Below are 21,160 nucleotides of genomic sequence, written 5' to 3'. Positions count from 1 at the left end.
TCCATCTAATCATGCATTTGTCAATTTATCCATCCATCCAGCCATGCATTCGTCAATTTATCCATCCATCCATCCATCTGTCCATCCATCATCCAGTCATGCATTCATCAATTTATCCATCCATCCAGTCATGTATTCATCAGTTTATCCATTCATCCATCCATCCAGTCATGTATTCATCAATTTATCCATCCATCCATCCATCCATCCATCCATCCATCCGTCCGTCCATCCATCCATCTAGTCATACATTTGTCAATTTATCCATCCATCCAGCCATGCATTCATCAATTTATCCATCCATCCATCCATCCATCCATCCATCCAGTCATGCATCCAATTTATTCGTCCATCCATCCATTCATCCAATCATGCATCCGTCAATTTATCCATCCATCCAGTCATGCATTCATCAATTTATTTATCCATCCATCCATCCATCCATCCATCCAATCATGCATTCATCAATTTATCCATCCATCCAGTCATGCATTCATCAATTTATTCATCCATCCAATCATGCATCCATCAATTTATCATCCGTCCATCCATCCAGTCATGTATCCATCCATCCATCCATCCATCCATCCAATCATGCATTCATCAATTTATTCATCCATCCATCCATCCATCCATCCATCCATCCAATCATGCATTCGTCAATTTATCCATCCATCCAGTCATGCATTCGTCAATTTATCCATCCAGCCATCCATCCAGTCATGTATTCATCAATTTATCCATCCATCCATCTATCTATCCATCCAGTCATCAATTTATCCATCCATCCATCTGTCTGTCCATCCATCTAGTCATGCATTTGTCAATTTATCCATCCATCCAGCCAGGCAGCCAGCCAGTCATGCATTCGTCAATTTATCCATCCAGTCATGCATTCATCAATTTATCCATCCATCCTTCAGTTTGTCAATTTGTCCAACTATCCAATCACTATTTGATTAATCTCTCTCGTTATCCCTCCACCCATTTATACATTTACCCATGTTGTCCAATTCTTCCCAGCCATCAGTTCATTTATTCATCCATCACTCATCCATCCAAGCATCTATTTATGTATTCTTTTGCCCACCCAGCCAAACACGTACTACCTTCCATCCATCTGTCCATCCATCTATTCAACTACTCAGTCATTTATCCATCCATCCATCCATCCATCCATCCATCCATCCATCCATCCAACTATACATTTATTGATGTATTCCCCTGGTGAAAAATAAATGTACTTTATTGTATTTAAAGTATATTCATATTTTCAATAGTATATTGAAAATGTACTTACACAAATTGTACTTTTTGTAAATATATAAAAAGTGTACTAACATCACGCTTTCATGCTAACACTTTTAACACACTTTAAAATAATTATACTATATTACACTTTATAGAAATATATTATACTAAAATATACTTTAAGTGAAAGTTATGTATAATTTAGCACATAAAAGTACACTAAATACACTTCAAGTTGCACTTTTCTACAATTTAATTACAATTAAATATATTTAGCACAAAATTAGTTGTTCCAAAATAGCATGCCTCAAGTTAACTAATCATAAACACACTTGAAGTATATTGATGGCTTCAAGTACACAAAAGTATGCTAAATTTTAGTACACTTAGCACATTTATTTTTCACCAGGGTCTCCCTTTCTTCCCAGCCATTCATTTAACTATTTTGTCATCCATCCAGGTGGCATGGTGGTGTAGTGGTTAGCACTGTCGCCTCATAGCAAGACGGTTCTGGGTTCGAGCCCAGTGGCCGACGGGGGCCTTTCTGTGTGGAGTTTGCATGTTCTCCCCGTGTCTGCATGGGTTTCCCCCACAGTCCAAAGACCTGCAGGTTAGGCTAAATGATGACTCTAAATTGACCGTAGGTGTGAGTGTGAATGGTTGTTTGTCTCTGTGTGTCAGCCCTGCGATGATCTGGTGACTTGTCCAGGGTGTACCCCACCTCTCGCCCATAGTCAGCTGGGATAGGCTCCAGCTTGCCTGCAACCCTGTACAGGATAAGCAGTTACAGATAATTCTGGGTCCATGATGGTCATCCATCCATCAAAGCATCTACTTACGTATGTATTCACTTATCTCAAACACACTTCAACTACTGTTTAATCCATCTGTCTATCCATCTGTTAAGCCATTCATTGTACTATCCTCTCATTTATTCATCCACTCACCCATCTATCCATCCTTTCACTCTGTCATCCATCCAACCACTGATTCATCTATCTATCTATCTATCTATCTATCTATCTATCTATCTATCTATCTATCTATCTATCTATTCATTTATCCTTCTGTCCTCTCATCTGTCCATCTTTCATCCTTTCATCCATCTGTCCAATCAGGCACGCATTTATTAATCTACTTACTGTCTATCCTACCAACCATCCAGCCCCTTGTTTATCCTGTATTGTTTGTTCATTCATGCATTCTCCAGGTTTTTTCCACCCCAGTCTCTGGTGTACAGTGATGACACAGGAACGGAAAGAGTCTTCAGGCTGCTTTTTTTTCAGTAACATACTTTTTTTCTTTGTGTTCGACAGCATCTCATCTCATCTCATTATCTCTAGCCGCTTTATCCTGTTCTACAGGGTCGCAGGCAAGCTGGAGCCTATCCCAGCTGACTACGGGCGAAAGGCGGGGTACACCCTGGACAAGTCGCCAGGTCATCACAGGGCTAACACATAGACACAGACAACCATTCACACTCACATTCACACCTACGGTCAATTTAGAGTCACCAGTTAACATAACCTGCATGTCTTTGGACTGTGGGGGAAACCAGAGCACCCGGAGGAAACCCACGCGGACACGGGGAGAACATGCAAACTCCGCACAGAAAGGCCCTCGTTGGCCACGGGGCTCGAACCCGGACCTTCTTGCTGTGAGGCGACAGCGCTAACCACTACACCACCGTGCCGCCCTGTTCGACAGCATCTATGACAAAAACAAACAAACAAAAACAGTGATGTGGTTTTGTGGTGTTAAGAGAAAAAAAAAATCTGTTGTATGTCCCCTCGGTATGTAGCTGTATGTATCTAGCTGTGCATACCCACAACCTGGAACAGCAGATTAGAGTTACAGGTTAAAATCGATTTTATTTTTTATTAGTTTGAAGCTGGATTTCCAAAAGCAGAGCATTTGCTTTTACTTTGAGATGATATTTGACATGTGGTGAGCTGCAAGACCTTTAACCACAAGACCACCTGGAAGATTATAGTTCTGTGTTTCCCGTCAGTCTGATTGTAGCTGAAAGATTTGCTTGTTGAGAGCAGACTTGTCAGAAATTCTTTCTTGAATTTTGATTTAACTGTTGACAGACCTTAAGACATAACATTACAGCTAGATAAAGACTTTTTGAATTCACATCGGTTGTCTGAGAGCCTTTTGTCATGTTATAGTGATTATAGTAACTACCATACATTGAGAAAAAATATTTTAGGATTCATTATATCATGTTCAATTAAGGCAATTGAGTGAAAAGAAATTATTGTCATAAAATTTGTAAAGGTATTTATTTAAAAGTAGCGATGGAAACAAGTTATGTTTTCTAATATGTATACATAGACATACTCTCACTGGCCACTTTAATAGGAACTTGTTTTTGATTCTAAGACCCCTGTTCTTGGCTGCAGGAGTGGAACCCAATGTGGTCTTCTGCTGTTGCATGCTGAGATGCTTTTCTGCTCGCCACAATTGTTAAGAGTTGCTATGAGTTGAGATGGACTGGTTTGAGTATTTCAGAAACTGCTGATCTGCGGGGGGTTTCACACACAACAGTCTCTAGAGTTTACACAGAATGGTGCGAAAAACGCTTTGTTGATAAGAGAAGTCAGTGGAAACTGGCCAGATTGGTTTGAGCTTTTTTTGCCAGGAAGGATATAGTAACTCATATAATCACTCTTTACAACTTTGGTGAGCAGAAAAGCATCTCAGTATGCAACAGCAGAAGAACACATTGGGTTCCTGCAGCCAAGAATAGGAATCTTAAAACCAACAACAAGTTCTTATTAAAGTGGCCAGTGAGTGGATGTTTATTGGCAAAGTTGTTTCATATTCCAAATAAATTTTCTCAGCCTTCATAACGGAGACACATCCATATTCATTTCACAATCTGCCTTACTTAAAGCTAGACTTTGACTCTGAGGTTTTGATGATTTAGCTTATAAATGATTGCATAAAATAATATTTTGGTATTTTTGTGTGCAATATCACAATACTACTACAACAACAACAACAACAACAGAAGCCTATTCTAAAGGTATCCGTTTGCTGAAAACTGTTTTTTGTGATATAGACAGCAAATAGCAGAGCTCAGGGGCGTAGCTAGGATTTTTCAAAGGCGGGGTCACACACTGACTGGCAGCCTGAGTACATAACCGTAGGTTTGTAAATGAAAAAAATACATTGAATACATTTGAGAAAATAATGCTGTCTTTGCATCATTCTTTTATCTCATGTTGCGAGCTATTGAGATGTTGGACAATGATTAGGCCAAATCAGCTTTATCCGGCAGAGTATAGATAGCAGCTCAACATCTTACCCTAGTCAACCAATGCAGCTTGACCATGCTTTCTAGTGTGATTGTGTTGCACTTGCACAGAACTAGGGTTTTGCCCAAACCACAGGAAGTCCATACAAGGTTATAGAAACCCTAATGAGGCTGAGGTGCCAATCTAGTTCTCATCTCATTATCTCTAGCCGCTTATCCTTTTCTTTTATTGAATTGCAACAGTACAATACAATGGACAGCCCAGGCAGCGACGCTGATTTCGGGTGCCATAAACATACATCGGGTCAACATTAACTTAACTTGTACTTTAAAAAGAACTTGCTTACACTCAGAGTTCCAATTTCAAAGTAACGCAATAATACATTTTAAAAAAAATAAACACATATCAAACATACTTATGGAACCAAACTTCACAGTAGATAACATAGAAAGACATAGACATCATAACCCAATATTCACAATAAGTAACAGACTTAATACAATTTTAGAGCTTTGGGAGCTCAGAACTTTGAGCTTATCCTGTTCTACAGGGTCGCAGGCAAGCTGGAGCCTATCCCAGCTGACTACGGGCGAAAGGCGGGGTACACCCTGGACAAGTCGCCAGGTCATCACAGGGCTGACACATAGACACAGACAACCATTCACACTCACGGTCAATTTAGAGTCACCAGTTAACCTTAACCTGCATGTCTTTGGACTGTGGGGGAAACTGGCGCACCCGGAGGAAACCCACGCAGACACGGGGAGAACATGCAAACTCTGCACAGAAAGGCCCTCGCCGGCCACGGGGCTCGAACCCGAACCTTCTTGCTGTGAGGCGACAGCGCTAAACACTACACCACTGTGCCGCCCCGCCAATCTAGTTTAAAAAAAAAAGTTAGAAAAATTACAGTGGGCGCTTTTCTAATATTCTTATGTGGCTATTGAAGAAACATATGGTCCAACAAAGAGGGGGTCACGGACCCCCCAGGACCCCCCCAGCTACGCCCCTGCAACTATTGCTTTTTTTGGAAATTGGCATATTTTAGTACTTGTTCACAAAAAAAACAAACAAACTATGTTTTTTTGTACAAAGAAAATGAAATGTTGCAGAAAGATGTCTGTACATCAGTAAGCAGCATATTACATGAGACCACTTTTCAGACAAAAAACATAATGCATGTATGCATGCAAGCAAAAAAAAGCATTGACATTCAACTTGTACCTGGGAATACTGTACTTTTTTTTTTTAAGCAGTGTCTTCACACCAAATATCGACCACTTAATTTATTATTATTTACTGCTCTTTATCAGAATCAGAATCAGTTTATTAATTCTGATTCTGATTCTTATAGTATTTGAAAGAAAAGAAAAAGAAAGAAAGCACAACTTTATTCATCACACACTTGTGAAATTTCCTCTCTGCATTTAACCCATCTGAAGCAGTGAACACACACGTGAGCAATGAGCACACACACGTACCCAGAGCAGTGGGCAGCCATGCTAACAGCGCCCGGGGAGCAGTTGGGAGTTCAGTGCCTCGCTCAAGGCCGTCCCATATTAACCTAACCGCATGGCTTTGGATTGTGGGGGAAACCGGAGCACCCGGAGGAAACCCATGCAGACATGGGGAGAACATGCAAACTCTACATATACCCCTTTTCCACCAAATCAGTTCCAGGGCTGGTTTGGAGCCAGTGCTGGTTCACAACTCGTTCAACTTGCGAGCCAGCTGAGAACCAGTTTGCTTTTCCATCGCTCGCGGTGCTAAGCAGAGCCACGTCATTACGTCGCTGTATACGTCAGTTACGTCGCTGTATATGGAAGTTACGGCGCTACGTTTACATAAACCTTGGCGCGAATATCAAAGCAAAAACAACACGGAAGAAGCAGCAGCGGCAACAATAATAATAATGGATGACTTCGCGTTTGTACAGCTGCTGCTTCTTGTCGCTTAAAAATGGCGATCTTTCGCGGTCTTGTTATTGTTGTTGGTTTTAACAACTCTGCCCCCCTGCTGACGTAAGCGGTTCTTTCCTCTGGCCCAGCAGAGAGTTGGTGCTAGCCTGGAACCGGTTTTTCTGGCCCCAGAGCCAGTTCTTTTGCCGCTTTTCCACTACAAACGCGGCTGAGTCGGGCCGAGCCGTGCCGTGCTGAGTCGAGCTGAGTGGGGCTGTTGGAGTTGCATTTCGACTACAACCGTGCTGAACCGTGCTGGCTGGAAGTAGGTGGACACATTGGGTGGAGTTAGCGAAAGTGGGTGGACGTCAGGTGATGTCGTTAAGCAGCGCAAACAGTGACATCAGTGATCTTTTAAGCGGTAGTCTCACGACCCGGATAGTAAACAATAAACATGGAGGACATGGAGTCGTTAGTGTTGCTGGTCTTGGTGCTGTGGCTTGTTGTCACCGACAACGCCAACAGATACTGGCAAGAGCGTATAGATGAGGCGAGGCGCATAAGGCTTCATAATTCTCGTAATTCGTAATTCTTCTCCTTCCGGGTTTACGGTGTTTACAGATCCCAGCGTGCTCGCGGGGCGTGTGTGGGCATGTGAGGACACTCCTCCTCACCAATCAGTGCACAAGGGAGCGTCTGCTCACGCCCCCAGCCTCACTCGGCACGGTTTGGCTCGCTTCAGCCCCACTCCAAAACGGTGCGAGTTTTAGGGGCTAAGCAGGGCTGAAGCAAGCTGAGTCGTGCTGTTTTTTGGTAGTCGAAACGCGAGCCGTGTCGGGCTGAAGCGAGCTGAAAAAGGGTAGTGGAAAAGGGCCATAAGTCAGTGGAAACAGAAAACCCGGTTCCAAACTAAGCACTGGCCCCGAACCAGCCCTGGAACTGCTTTGGTGGAAAAGGGGCAATAGAAAGGCCCTTGCTGGCTGCGAACCCAGAACCTTCTTGCTGTGAGGCGACCATGCTAACCACTACACCACCGTGCTGCCTGGTTTTAATGTATAAACATTAAATTTCATTATTTTTGAAGCCATTTTTGCTCCATGGCATTTCTTTGCACGTGGTGTTTTTGTTCAGAGATGAACTATCACCATTCAATCACACTCCTGAGGCGCGCGCGCCTGCAAGCCAGTCCGAACTACGTCACATCCAAGATGGCGGCGGAGAAATTTAACTCTGTACGCTTCCTTCAAAACACCATTTGCGGATAAGAAAGGATTCGGAAACGATGTAGTTTTGCTGTTTGTGGGCTTTTTAGACCACTGGGATAGTCATGAAGGTGTAATGAAACTATAAATGAGTGAGTGTAAGGGGAAAGGGTTATTAATAACAGACGTTTTTGGCTAATGTTCGGTAGCTTAGCACAAAGCTTTGCAACCTCGCACGAGACGAGTTGAGTGCTGAAGGGAAAGTGGGCGGGGCTTGTTGTTGGGGCTCTCCCCTAAAGCTTCCTCCTTTTAGCTGGCTGCTAAGTGAGCTGCACTGAGGCGAGCACGACGGATCGGTTATTCCAGCGCTCACAAAGCGAGCTACACTCTCATGAAACCAACACGTTTGCTCTCCAGGTGGATTTTTAGATGCGAAGACGTGACGCGCGCACACACAGTTCACACAAGCGCGCGGCCGCGACCGAATCCCCCCTTCTTGTTCTCCCCTGATCTCTCTCCGCTGTCCGAATGAGCTCCAGTCCGCTTTCAAACGGCAAGCAGATGTCAGACAACCAGAGCTGGAACTCGTCAGGCTCTGAGGAGGATCTGGAAACAGATCCTGGACCTCACAGCGGCGGGGTGGCGGAATTCAGCGGCGTGCTCAGCAAGGTAAATTCTTTCAGGGGGGTTGGAAAAATCTAGAAAAGGGGGGTGAAAAGGAAAAAAAATAAATAAATCGTGTGTTTACAACCAGTCAAGTAGGAGCTGTGTCTCAAATCTCATACTAGTCTACTAGATATTAAAATGTAGTCGGACAAAATACAACACTTCTTCTTCGTTCTTACTCTGACACAAGTTTAGCACGATAAAACTATGCGTATTCACACATGCATGAAATAATTTACCAACAGTCTTAACTAGTTAGCCATTAGAGCATGCGCACTATTTAGGCACCCTACGTAGTGACTTAGTATGCGTTTTGGACGCTGCTCGAACACCATAATACAGACACACCGTGTCAAACCGTTCCGTTTGACAACCTGGCGAGCTAAACATGCTAACAGAGGTGACATTTAACCCGTTATTGCTTTGTTGTAAATAAACCCTCATTCAAACCCGTACTCGGCTGTTGTCAGTATTATTAACCGAATATTAGCTCAATATTAACTAACGCGTTTTTATAAAGCATAAATTGGCCAGATGCTTTGGACAAATTTTCGATTGTTTGACGTTGGGGATCAGATTCCAGAAAAGGACAAAAAGAAAATTTAAAATTTATTTATTTTAATTTAAACGGCGGGGTTACTAGAGGTCATTCCGAAATGGCAAGTGAAATGTTGACTGAAACGTCATTAATAGCTTTAACGTCGCGTGTTAATGACGTCACGCTGTGTTTATTAACGTTGAACCAATTAGACTCGTGTTTTATTTATTTATTTAGAAATATCCACGAAGATAAATGCTTAGTGTTTTGACATTACTACTACCACCACCCGAATAAGTTTTTTTTTTTTAAATAGTTTTAACTAATTAAAAAATGTTTTTAATAATATTTTTTAAATTAGGGCTGTCAGTCGATTTAAAATATTTTAATCGCGTTTCTGTCCATAGTTAACTCATGATTAATCGCAGTTTTTTTCTCTCCTAAATGTACTTTTAAAAGGGATATTTTTCAAGTTTTTGAGTAGTAGGAGTGTTTGCTTTATGCAAATGTATGCAGCCAGGTCAGGAAGTATCAGGCTGGGCACAGAAATTATTTTTGTGGGGATTTTATTCCCCCACTGCATTTAAAACAAAAAACAAAACCCAGCTTTATATAACTATAATTTTGCGGGTTTAGTACAATTCAGTGTGAATAAAACAATACAGTATTTTCCTCTAGTTGTCCTTTACTTCCAACCTCAAACTCTGCAATAAAATAAACAAACTAACGAGGTGATGTCGACTCTGGATAACAGTAGTGGCTATCTTTTTAAATAAAGAAAATTTAAAAGTACAAAAACCCAAATAAATAGATTTGTTAAGCCATACAACTCATAAAGATGTTTTTCAGTAAAATGCAATAACTCACTGGTAAATATACAGTACATTCATGAGCAAAAACTGCATTTATAAACACTTGAATAAGTCACAAATTTCTTGGAGTAAAACAAACTGTCACTCCAGTGTGCAGCCTGTGCGCTCTCTCACACACACACACACACACACCTGGACCTTAACATGTCTTCTTTTCTCCCCTCAGGACCATCAGAAGCATATAAAAATACACACATTTTATGTAAACAGTCAGAATGCAACAATATAAATCAATTCTGTGCATAAGTGCACTTTATCATGAATTGGACGGACTGGCTACTTGCGACATCACTTCCTGATTTCACAAACTGCAGAGTAGGGGGCACAGAATGTGCACACGGTAATCGCATGTCAAAAAAAAATTATTGGCGTAAACTTCGACAGCCTTAATTTAAATATCATCCGATATAACTAGTCTTGGGCGGCACGGTGGTGTAGTGGTTAGCGCTGTCGCCTCACAGCAAGAAGGTCCTGGGTTCGAGCCCCGGGGCCGGCGAGGGCCTTTCTGTGTGGAGTTTGCATGTTCTCCCCGTGTCCGCGTGGGTTTCCTCCGGGTGCTCCGGTTTCCCCCACAGTCCAAAGACATGCAGGTTAGGTTAACTGGTGACTCTAAATTGAGCGTAGGTGTGAATGTGAGTGTGAATGGTTGTCTGTGTCTATGTGTCAGCCCTGTGATGACCTGGCGACTTGTCCAGGGTGTACCCCGCCTTTCGCCCGTAATCAGCTGGGATAGGCTCCAGCTTGCCTGCGACCCTGTAGAAGGATAAAGCGGCTAGAGATAATGAGATGAGATAACTAGTCTTTCTTTCACCTGCCTGTCTTTTGTCTCTCTCTTGAAGTTAAAAAGACAAAAAATGTAGTTAAAAAGTTAAAAAAAAAAAAAAAAAAAGCTTTTTTTGGACACTGGAGACTCCGTCCATTAGTTTGTTTGGAGTAAACATTTCCTTACAAGAAAGCAGATCTGTTGTATAGCTGTGTTCTTATTTGATCCCTCAGGCAAAATTCATCACTGGTTTAGGACTTTTCTCATCTAAATTTTTGTATTGTTTTCATTGATTGGTAATTTAGCATAGAGGACTAGAAAAGCGCTCGGAGAGCGCAGACCTCCACCAAGAATCCTTTAAAAAAAAATCTGGGATCCAGAAGGTGATCTGGATCACCGCCAAAATTTAATGGATTGTTACTTGTGCCCAGTCACACCTCTGGAAAAAATTTTAGAGCAGTCCGTTCATAACTTTTTCCGTAATGTTGCTAACAGACAAACAAACCAACGCTACTGAAAACATAACCTCCTTGGTGGAGGTAATGATGAGAGATAAAAGTAAAATGGGTGAATATTTATCCTAGGATAGGACAAGTTTAAAGTCATGTACAACCCCGATTCCAAAAAAGTTGGGACAAAGTACAAGTTGTAAATAAAAATGGAATGCAATAATTTGCAAATCTCAAAAACTGATATTGTATTCACAATAGAACATAGACAACATATCAAATGTCAAAAGTGAGACATTTTGAAATTTCATGACAGCAACACCTCTCAAAGTTGGGACAGGGGCAATAAGAGGCTGGAAAAGTTAAAGGTACAAAAAAGGAACAGCTGGAGGACCAAATTGCAACTCATTAGGTCAACTGGCAATAGGTCATTAACATGACTGGGTATAAAAAGAGCATCTTGGAGTGGCAGTGGCTCTCAGAAGTAAAGATGGGAAGAGGATCACCAATCCCCCTAATTCTGCACCGACAAATAGTGGAGCAATATCAGAAAGGAGTTCGACAGTGTAAAATTGCAAAGAGTTTGAACATATCATCATCTACAGTGCATAATATCATCAAAAGATTCAGAGAATCTGGAAGAATCTCTGTGCATAAGGGTCAAGGCCGGAAAACCATACTGGGTGCCCGTGATCTTCGGGCCCTTAGACGGCACTGCATCACATACAGGCATGCTTCTGTATTGGAAATCACAAAATGGGCTCAGGAATATTTCCAGAGAACATTATCTGTGAACACAATTCACCGTGCCATCCGCCGTTGCCAGCTAAAACTCTATAGTTCAAAGAAGAAGCCGTATCTAAACATGATCCAGAAGCGCAGGCGTCTTCTCTGGGCCAAGGCTCATTTAAAATGGACTGTGGCAAAGTGGAAAACTGTTCTGTGGTCAGACGAATCAAAATTTGAAGTTCTTTATGGAAATCAGGGACGCCGTGTCATTCGGACTAAAGAGGAGAAGGACGACCCAAGTTGTTATCGGCGCTCAGTTCAGAAGCCTGCATCTCTGATGGTATGGGGTTGCATTAGTGCGTGTGGCATGGGCAGCTTACACATCTGGAAAGACACCATCAATGCTGAAAGGTCTATCCAGGTTCTAGAGCAACATATGCTCCCATCCAGACGACGTCTCTTTCAGGGAAGACCTTGCATTTTCCAACATGACAATGCCAAACCACATACTGCATCAATTACAGCATCATGGCTGCGTAGAAGAAGGGTCCGGGTACTGAACTGGCCAGCCTGCAGTCCAGATCTTTCACCCATAGAAAACATTTGGCGCATCATAAAACGGAAGATACGACAAAAAAGACCTAAGACAGTTGAGCAACTAGAATCCTACATTAGACAAGAATGGGTTAACATTCCTATCCCTAAACTTGAGCAACTTGTCTCCTCAGTCCCCAGACGTTTACAGACTGTTGTAAAGAGAAAAGGGGATGTCTCACAGTGGTAAACATGGCCTTGTCCCAACTTTGAGATGTGTTGTTGTCATGAAATTTAAAATCACCTAATTTTTCTCTTTAAATGATACATTTTCTCAGTTTAAACATTTGATATGTCATCTATGTTCTATTCTGAATAAAATATGGAATTTTGAAACTTCCACATCACTGCATTCCGTTTTTATTTACAATTTGTACTTTGTCCCAACTTTTTTGGAATCGGGGTTGTATACTGTGTTCAGCGTCTTGATGTGTAGTTTTATAACGATCACGGCAATAATGATGATAAAGGTAATCCTAGCATCATGGGTGTGACACAGCTACATTTAAACAAAAGCTTTATGAAAAGCATTTTTTTCCCACATTCCTGTGGAGAATGTAGCATTACAAGTGTGATTGTGAAATTTAAAAAAAAAAACACATGAAGCAACTTTTTAAAGACAGGTTTATGTTTTGGCACATCTTGCGCCATCTTCAGTTTAATGAGGAATGACTAGTTTTGTGTTTACATGGCGTGTGTGTGTGTGTGTGTGTGTGTGTGTGTGTGTGTGTGTGTGTGTAGACACTGAATAACTAATTACAATAACAAAGATGATTCATTAAACAATTAACAAATCACAGGGTGAGGAAAGGGTTCAGGTGTTGAACTTGTTTATTCAGTTCAGGATTAATGTGTCTTTTATATGAAAAGCCTCGAAGTTTGAGTTCAGAGGATGTTTTAGCAGAATCTAAAGGCCCCGTCACACTTATTCGGAATTAGCAGGAATCAAGCAGAACCAGCTGGAGTGAGAGATTTTTCAAAATTCGTGCCACGTTCAGGCGGAAATTTCAAACTGGCCAATATTCTTACAGCTTTGTAAGAATGCCGTTCGAATACTTAGAATGTGCTTTGAACCCGCCTCGGATGATTCTTGCACATTCTGGGTGTGTTAGCTTTCGAATGCAGTTCAAATGTAGTTGGAACACAGTAGGAATACTTAGAATGCTGTAAGAATGTTAAGAATGCTCTTCGAATGCCGTACGAGTGCATTTCGATTGCTGCCCGAATACCACTCGAAGTCTGGTTGGAAGGTGCCTCGAATGCTGTAAGAATTCAAAGAGAATGCAGCTCGAATACTTAGAATGTACTTAGAATATCCCGGAATATACAAAGAATTTTCATTCCGAAGGCATTCTGGCTCATTCGAGGCACACTCGGGACATTCTGGCAGGATTTGAAGTGGCTTGCCATTTTGATTTTTCCCTCGAACGCAGTCAGAATGTTTCGAATGCTGTTGGAATGCCGTAAGAATATTTAGAATGCAGTTAGAATACACTTCGAATGCTGTTCGATATTTCTCCTCTTCGAATGTTTTGAGCATAAGCAAAACTGGGCCCGAATGTTTGGAATGCAGTCAGAATTTTCAGAATGCACTTCGAATATCCCGGAATATATGAAGAATTTTCATTCTGTCTGCATTCTGGCTCATTCCGCCTCTAGTGTGACTACCCTATAAGATGGTGAAGCAAGCAGGCATGTACTGATTTTTACATGTAGAAAACCACGAAAGATGTTTTGGTCACTGTGTGCCTTTTTTTTTTTTTTTTTTTTTTTTGAAAAATGGTGAGTGGTTTCACTGTGCAAAAGTCTTAGGCACATTTTATATAAAATAAAAACAAGGTCAGTATTTGATGTGAGACGACCCTTTGCTTTAAAAAAAAAAAAAAATAGTCTGAGGTCCAGTGAGTGCAGTTTTATGCGGAAATGAGCTGTAGGTTTTACTGAGCATCTTCCAGAACCAGCCACAGTTCTTCTGGACACTTTGACTGTCACACTCGCTTCTTCATTTTGCACCAAAACCCAGCAGCCTTCATTGTTTTCTTTTTTTAATCTGAAAAGTGCTCTCTTATGGAATATGCTGCCCAGACATTTACAAACTTTTTTTTTTTTTTTTCCCCTGTAACATTTTAATTTTGTGCTGGAAAAAAATGAACATCTGGAACTCTAAAATGTTTTTGTAATGTTTTGACTCAATAATGTGGAACTCATATGGGGGTGGAAGACTTTTGCGCAGTACTGTATGAAAACGAATGACTGAAATATGAAAAGTGAGCTAAGAATAAATAAATTGATTGATTAGCAAACCTTTTATGGTAAGCTTGACCTTTCTGTGGATGTGATCGACTCCATGTGTACAGTAGACGCACTACTTTCCATGACAATGCATTCCTTTCAGAGTCGTAATGATTAAAAATTAATTTTAGAACTCCTAAAAATGGGAAAAGCTCAGCTTTGCGGTGAGAGAAGGAAAATCTCTTAATTCTCAGAGTGCACAGCTGTGACCTTTGCCCTCGTGTGATGTGAGCTGCTTGTTTGTTTTGCAGCCATGATTGATTTTTTTTTTTCTATTTATTTATTTTGCTGTACGTTATGTCGGGTTATTAAAGGCATCTGTAAAGACGTTGACTTGAGTCTGGCGTTAACGCTGTTCCCTGTCTTCTGTGTCTGCATCCACAGTGGACGAACTACATCCACGGCTGGCAGGATCGCTGGGTCGTGCTGAAGAACAATACTCTGAGTTATTACAAGTCTCAGGATGAGAGGGAATACGGCTGCAGGGGCTCGCTGTGCCTCAGCAAGGCCGTCATCACGGTAAGATCCCGAACGCGTGGGCGTGTCCCAAGTGTGTGACCGTGTAACATTTGGTTGGTTGGTTGGTTGGTTGGTTGGTTGGAACTTTCTCAGCATAAAATTCTGAAATGCTGCACCATCTTCACTACGGGCTTGACTGTTTCTACGGCAACCACTTTAACGCAGTAGCTAGTTCCTAACAGTGTTAACGATGTTACATCGACGAACGTCTAGCGAAGCACCTGACCTGCCTGAATGTCATATCAAGCTCCTTTACTCAGGTCCTTGTGGTGTGTTTTTTAGAAAAAAAAAAAAAAAAGACGCTGTACGACACACAAATAAATCACATGGACAAGCCGACTATGCAATATACAGATAAAAATGTAATGATTAAATATATATAAATGTACTTTGTACTTGCGAATGTGCACTTATAGTGCTAAAAACAAGAATTGAGTGTCTGCAAAGGTGGCAGTATTGAAGGGAAGATGGATAAAAACAAATAAGCTAATGGTGCAAAGTGAACCAAGTGAAAGTAAACTCATTTCATTATTCACTCCATAAACACTGATTTAGCTTACGACCGAGTGTGTCCTACTTGCACCTGGCAAGCGAGAGATCTCCGTGACCTGCAACAGCGGTGCCATTATCACCTGTACCTGGCACTCGATGTCTTATCGCAGCCGATAAATATCGACGTCGCCACACATCCGTCTGATCACGTGGAAAAGAAAGAGACTCCGCTTTGGTCATGAAAAAGGACCTGAAGTTGAACCGTTGAAGATTAGCAAATCAAGTGACTCTGGTTAAACAGGCCTCACTTTTTGCGAGCGCACTTTACTGCCAGTGTTTTCTTGTGCCAGTTCTGAAATTGGGGGGGGGAGAGAAATGGAGCAAAGGTTTAGTCGTCATAGAAACAGATTGAGGTAAAGGCAAAGGCCTGCAGCCTTTCACCCCGTCTTTTTAATGATTAAACCACAGTGGAGATTCTTCACCGAAGCATGGCCTGAACTCGTACGCGCACTTGTGCATACTCTTCTGAAGCAAGATGTAAGAGAGGCCAGTTTGATTTGAGTTCGGCGTTGCACGAATAGTCTGCTTTTTAATGCACTTGAAGCCGTGCCTCCTTCACCGAGGCTTATCGTTTTCTAAAGCTGTGCCTCGTTGTTTCTTATCTTCTCCAAGGAACAAATCAAGGACAAACTTATTCACCAAACAAGATGTCCATGCTTGTGGAGGTGTCACTTGCTCGAAAACAGCATCATTTATTGCACAGGAAATCTGTGATCCAAGTGTTTTGTTAGTTATATTTAAGTTATTCCACATAATCGAGTCATACATGAGCTGATAGTCGGCTATAATCCATGTACAACGAGATTGTGGATCGAATAAAACCATTATTCCATGCATTCACTGGATTTTGAGAAATGGAGCATTTTTAAAAAATTTCTATTTATTTATTTAGCAAACTCGATCAGTAAAAACTTCACAAAACGTCTGACAAAATAATTTCCGCTTAGAATGTAAACAAACCAGCGACGTGACAGGATCAATTTGTGAAAAATGCTGCTATAATAATTCTTCAAAAAAATCTTTTTTAAAAAGATATGTTCTTGCCATCAAAATACTTTTTTTTTTTTTATTCCTTTTTTTTTTTCCCTCGGTTGGTTCAGCAACGTGTTCCGCCATTTTGTTTTTCTCTACTCACGGTATATGAACTGATGGCCTAGTAGTAGAGTAGCCAATCGGAGCGCGCGGTTGCGCATATCCAGTGAATGTGGATAGAATAATTGTTATTCCTGTGAGAAATTATAAGGGCTGATCGAAAAAAAAAAAGTGTAGTCCTTACACAAATCATTAGACTAATGTAGAAACTGGACTATGCGTGTATACAGGGATTTATGGTAACCACCAGGCATTTGGGGGGAATAAAATGCTTCCGCTCGTATTATATAGGCCGAATCCCATTTCACCCCTTGGACCAACCCCTTGGCCCTTCCCCTCCATTTTGCGCGTTTACGTGAAGGGGTAGGGGTATCCCAATCCCAGTTAACGCGGAGGGGAAGGGGTAGGGCTTCTGTACCCCTCCAAACGGAGATTTTCCTGGAGCTGACTCCGAACGAAGGGGTTTGAGTGATTTCCCACAATGCCATGTGGATTTCAGCGAGATTTCATGCGGATTTCAGAAAGATGGCGGTTCCCGCGGCGAAAGATGGTCATAAATGTATTTTCTCCATTATTTACGTGTTTTAAGTTGTTATCCAGAGGAAACACGCCGCTTGATTCGCTTTCGAGCTGAGAATGAGCAGCGATTTCTGAAATCCAAGCTGCTGCTAAAAAGCTTTGGGAGTGAGTATTGTTTTCGGTTGCTTGACTGCGTACGTTTTGTTCTGTTATTCTCGCTTTTATTGTTTACATGAGTGTTCTGACACCTCATTCTGTCGGATGTGGTGCACGAAGCGCCAAAGATATCCCATTCAGTGGTGTTAGTTAACAAATCACACCCTGCCAGCAGAGCTCTCTGGCTCTGACTGTAGCGGCTGGTCGCAGCCAATGACGCATTTGGTCGCGTTTTGCTAACGTAAACGCTGACGGAGGTACGCGATGACGTATGCGATCGTTGAAGGGCTATCCCAATACGTAAGGGTTGAATTTCAAGCCCTATCCCTTGTAGCTCAGTTTCAAGGGGAAGGGGGAGGGGTAGGGGTAGAAATTAGAATTGGGATGGGGCCTAAGTAAGCGTATATGCAAAGTTTAAGTACACTCGGTTAACAAACAGCATTTGAATCACTTTGTAATTATCATTAAAGGTCCCATGGCATGAAATTTTCACTTTCTGAGGTTTTTTTAACGTTAAAATGAGTTCCTCTGACCTTCTTAAGTCACCCCAGTGGCTAGAAATTTCAGAATGTGTAAACCAAACTATGCCCAACATTTGAGAATGGCGCGTCAAAACGGCGCGTTGATGAACTCTTCCCTTGCCTACGTCAGCAAGGGAGATAATCCCCACGCCCCCCCCTCTGGATTCCCACCCACTGTATGGATTGCCCGCCCAGCTCAAAAGTTGCCACCAAACATGGAAGTTGCGCTGTACATGGATGTGACAACACAGAAAAGAGTCTGTTTTTACTGCCGACGGGAGAGCCCCTGAAGACGCAGTGGCTTAATTTTATTTACTCCAATAATACGCCGTCGAGTCTACCTAAGACGGTGTATGTTTGTCGGAAGCATTTTCCTGATGAATGTTTCCACAACTTGGGACAGTACAGGGCAGGTTTTGCAAATCAACTGTCACTGAAGCCTGGGTCCGTACCAAGCATCCCTGCCGCATCAGCAACAAACACCGAACAAGTAAGTGTATAACTGTTAAGTCGTTTTGCCATGTTTTAAAATCGGTGCGTTAGCCTTGCAATGGCTACATTAGCTGTGCAGCTAACCGTTCCTGCAGTTAGCCAGGTACTCTGCGCTACAAAACCAAAAAGCATGCAGCATGCTCTGTTATAATAGCCAATCAAAACAGTTTTTACAAAGACACCCACATTTTTTTTTTAAGTCACTCGTTCGTTTTATTTGTTTGTTCAGTAAAAACCCAAACATTTGTTGAATTTATTTTATTTCCTCGTGTCGCACCTTAATGACGTCAGCGCGCGGTATTTTTCCCTTCGCGGTTTGTTCCTTCTCTCTCGCCATAGTAAGACACCCACATCCGCTTGTTCTGACCCACTGGAGGTAGCATCACAGTGCAGTTAGCCAATCAGAGGTAACATGTTTACATGTCATGAATATTAATGATAAGACCCGCCCCCACCCTCTACCCTTCCCCGCCTCCTGCTTCTCATTAGCAGAACGACGCACTGGGAAAAGCGCTGAAATGGGGCTTTCTCCCAGGAGGCTATATCTACGTGCCGAGGGTTCATTTCAAGAAAGGCTGCGGATATAACATCCTGAGACCTCCACGAGCCCGTTTAAAGCATCAACAAACCACCATGCCATGGGACCTTTAAAGGTACTGACAGCAAAGTCATCTGAAATTTAAAATTTTTTATCACGCGTGGCATTTTCCTCTGTCCTGCAAGAACAATATTATGCGGACAAACAGGATGTGATCATTTTGATGTCCTGAGGGTTGCTTTTCTCCTTTCTGGGACCCTTTTCCTCCCTCTTGAGGTTAACAGTCCGGCCCTGCGGAAACAGGAAACAGCCAAATGCGAGGGAGGAGCTTTAACTAATTAGCGTAACTATGGAACTGCGTCACACCAAGATGGCGACGCACGGAAAACATCGCAACTCTGCACCAACCTCGGAGAGTTTTGAGTCGCAGGGATGTAATTTTTAGTTGAATAGATCCGTGAAACAAAAGACGAATACATCTTTTCTCTGTTCCTGCTTGTGTTCTTGTTTGATCTTACAGAGAAAGAAAACATTAGGTGTATAATAACTCCATACTCGCTACCGTGGAGTCGAGCGTACGTGTTCTAAGGCTAGGATAGCTAAGTGCTAGCTAGAACGATTTAGTTACCTGTCCAGAAAGATGACACGTCGTCTCTCTAAGCTTGCTGTATCTTGCAGTTGCACTCACTATAAGGCAGGCTTTCTTTTTCTTTTCCACTGGAGAGAGAGCTGAGTCCGTTGTGTTCGCCCACGCCGACTTGTTTTGGTTAAAAGTAGGTCAAACACCAAACTCCCCACAGTGGTCACGTGATATTGTTGCTCACTTGCTTCGGCGATGTCCGGAATTGTAAAATGCGGGACGCTTTTTTTTTCTCAGCAAAACGTTTACACACAGGATACACGGGGTGTGTGTGTGTGTGTGTGTAGCAGCGATAGAAACAGAACATTTTACCCAGAATTCAACTTTGCAGTCAGAACTTTTAACATTAACGTTAAATTATTTGTAAAATGCTAAGTATCGTAAAGTGCTCTGTGTGTGTGTGTGTGTGTGTGTGTGTGTGTGTGTGTGTGTGTACTTGTTTTAAGGTTAGCTAAGGCGAACATACTTTTGATAGAATTTTTTTTAACACAATATTCTCCGTTTTCGTTGACGGGAAGGAAAACGGAAAAATCGAGCATCTGGGGGAAAATGTATATAAGAGGCGGGGCTTCTGGAAGATTACAGTGGGTTAATATTGGAGTGTAATGTCTACGCAAACGTTAATTCCAGATTCTACACAGAGGTTGTCAGGTTTACGGGTTTTTTTTTTTTTAAATTTTAAATTTCTTTTTCCTCCTTCACCCCCCCCCCCCCCAGCATTTAATGCTTTTTCTCGTATTTACCCTGCCTTAAGTCATGTGCTAGCGCCAAACCTCCTGACAAGCCGAATCGGATTAGCGTCCCGGATTTGTTTCGAAATCTTATGGCGGAAATCCGACGTGTCAGATGAACGTGGATTTTCTGTTGGTGTGGTGGTGTTACGTTTCCACTTCTCGTGCTGTTTGTCAAGAAGAGGGCTTGGAGAGTTGCTAATTCCAGGTCTGACTGTCACGACCGACACCCGCTGACACAATGAGCCATATTTGGATGCTCTGTTTGTTTATTTACCTTCCCATTGTGTTAAAAAAGAATCATTGAGTCATAGTGTGTGGCGGTTACTTCAGTTGTCTTTTCGCTCTGTTTATTCTCTGTCCCAGTTTCCGAGGTCATGTGTTGGATTTTGGAGACGAAGAACAAAAATGGAGTGTGTTTTTGTTTACAGGGTGGCCTTGGGAAAGATGTGTGTGTGTGTGTGTGTGTGTGTGTGAGAGTGCCAGAGAGAGAGGGAAAACACACGAGTGTGTGTTGCACATCTTTCTGCCTGTTCTCCCTCTTTTTTTTTTTTTTTTTTTAAATCCGGTTCTTTCTTGAAACGCAGAAATTCCCTTGAGGCTTGTCAGATGCAGGTTTAAGTTTTGAGAAATCTTCCTTAAAACTTGAGCGTAATGCTTTTCCCTTACACGCCTGTTTTTAGCTCTGTTCAGACTGTGCTAGTTTCACAGCATGACATCTGGAATGGCGGAAACGTGCACGTGTCCTCTGCGATCAAATCCAGACCAGCTGTGTCTGAGTTCATACACATGATGGGATGTGATGTACAGAGAGATTCCTGCTTTAAACCTGGAGCTGTGATTTATACAGTATAACTCACTCTCTGTCGTGCTGTTAGGG

General features: G+C 42.1%; 1 protein-coding gene across 1 annotated transcript in view; it reads left to right on the top strand.

The window, feature by feature from the left end:
• Window positions 1-7,617: 7,617 nt before the first annotated feature.
• Window positions 7,618-21,160, top strand: part of LOC132895142 (ceramide transfer protein) — an 80,616-nt gene continuing 67,073 nt past the window's right edge. Inside the window, exons 1-2 of the mRNA XM_060935388.1 lie at window positions 7,618-8,286; window positions 14,905-15,039. Coding sequence (XP_060791371.1) covers window positions 8,146-8,286; window positions 14,905-15,039 — 276 coding nt within the window. The 5' untranslated portion in view covers window positions 7,618-8,145. The remainder of the gene's footprint in view (window positions 8,287-14,904; window positions 15,040-21,160) is intronic.

The sequence above is a fragment of the Neoarius graeffei genome, chromosome 12 (assembly GCF_027579695.1).
Source record: "Neoarius graeffei isolate fNeoGra1 chromosome 12, fNeoGra1.pri, whole genome shotgun sequence".
Lineage (NCBI taxonomy): Eukaryota > Metazoa > Chordata > Actinopteri > Siluriformes > Ariidae > Neoarius > Neoarius graeffei.
This window is presented reverse-complemented; position numbering and strand designations above follow the sequence as displayed.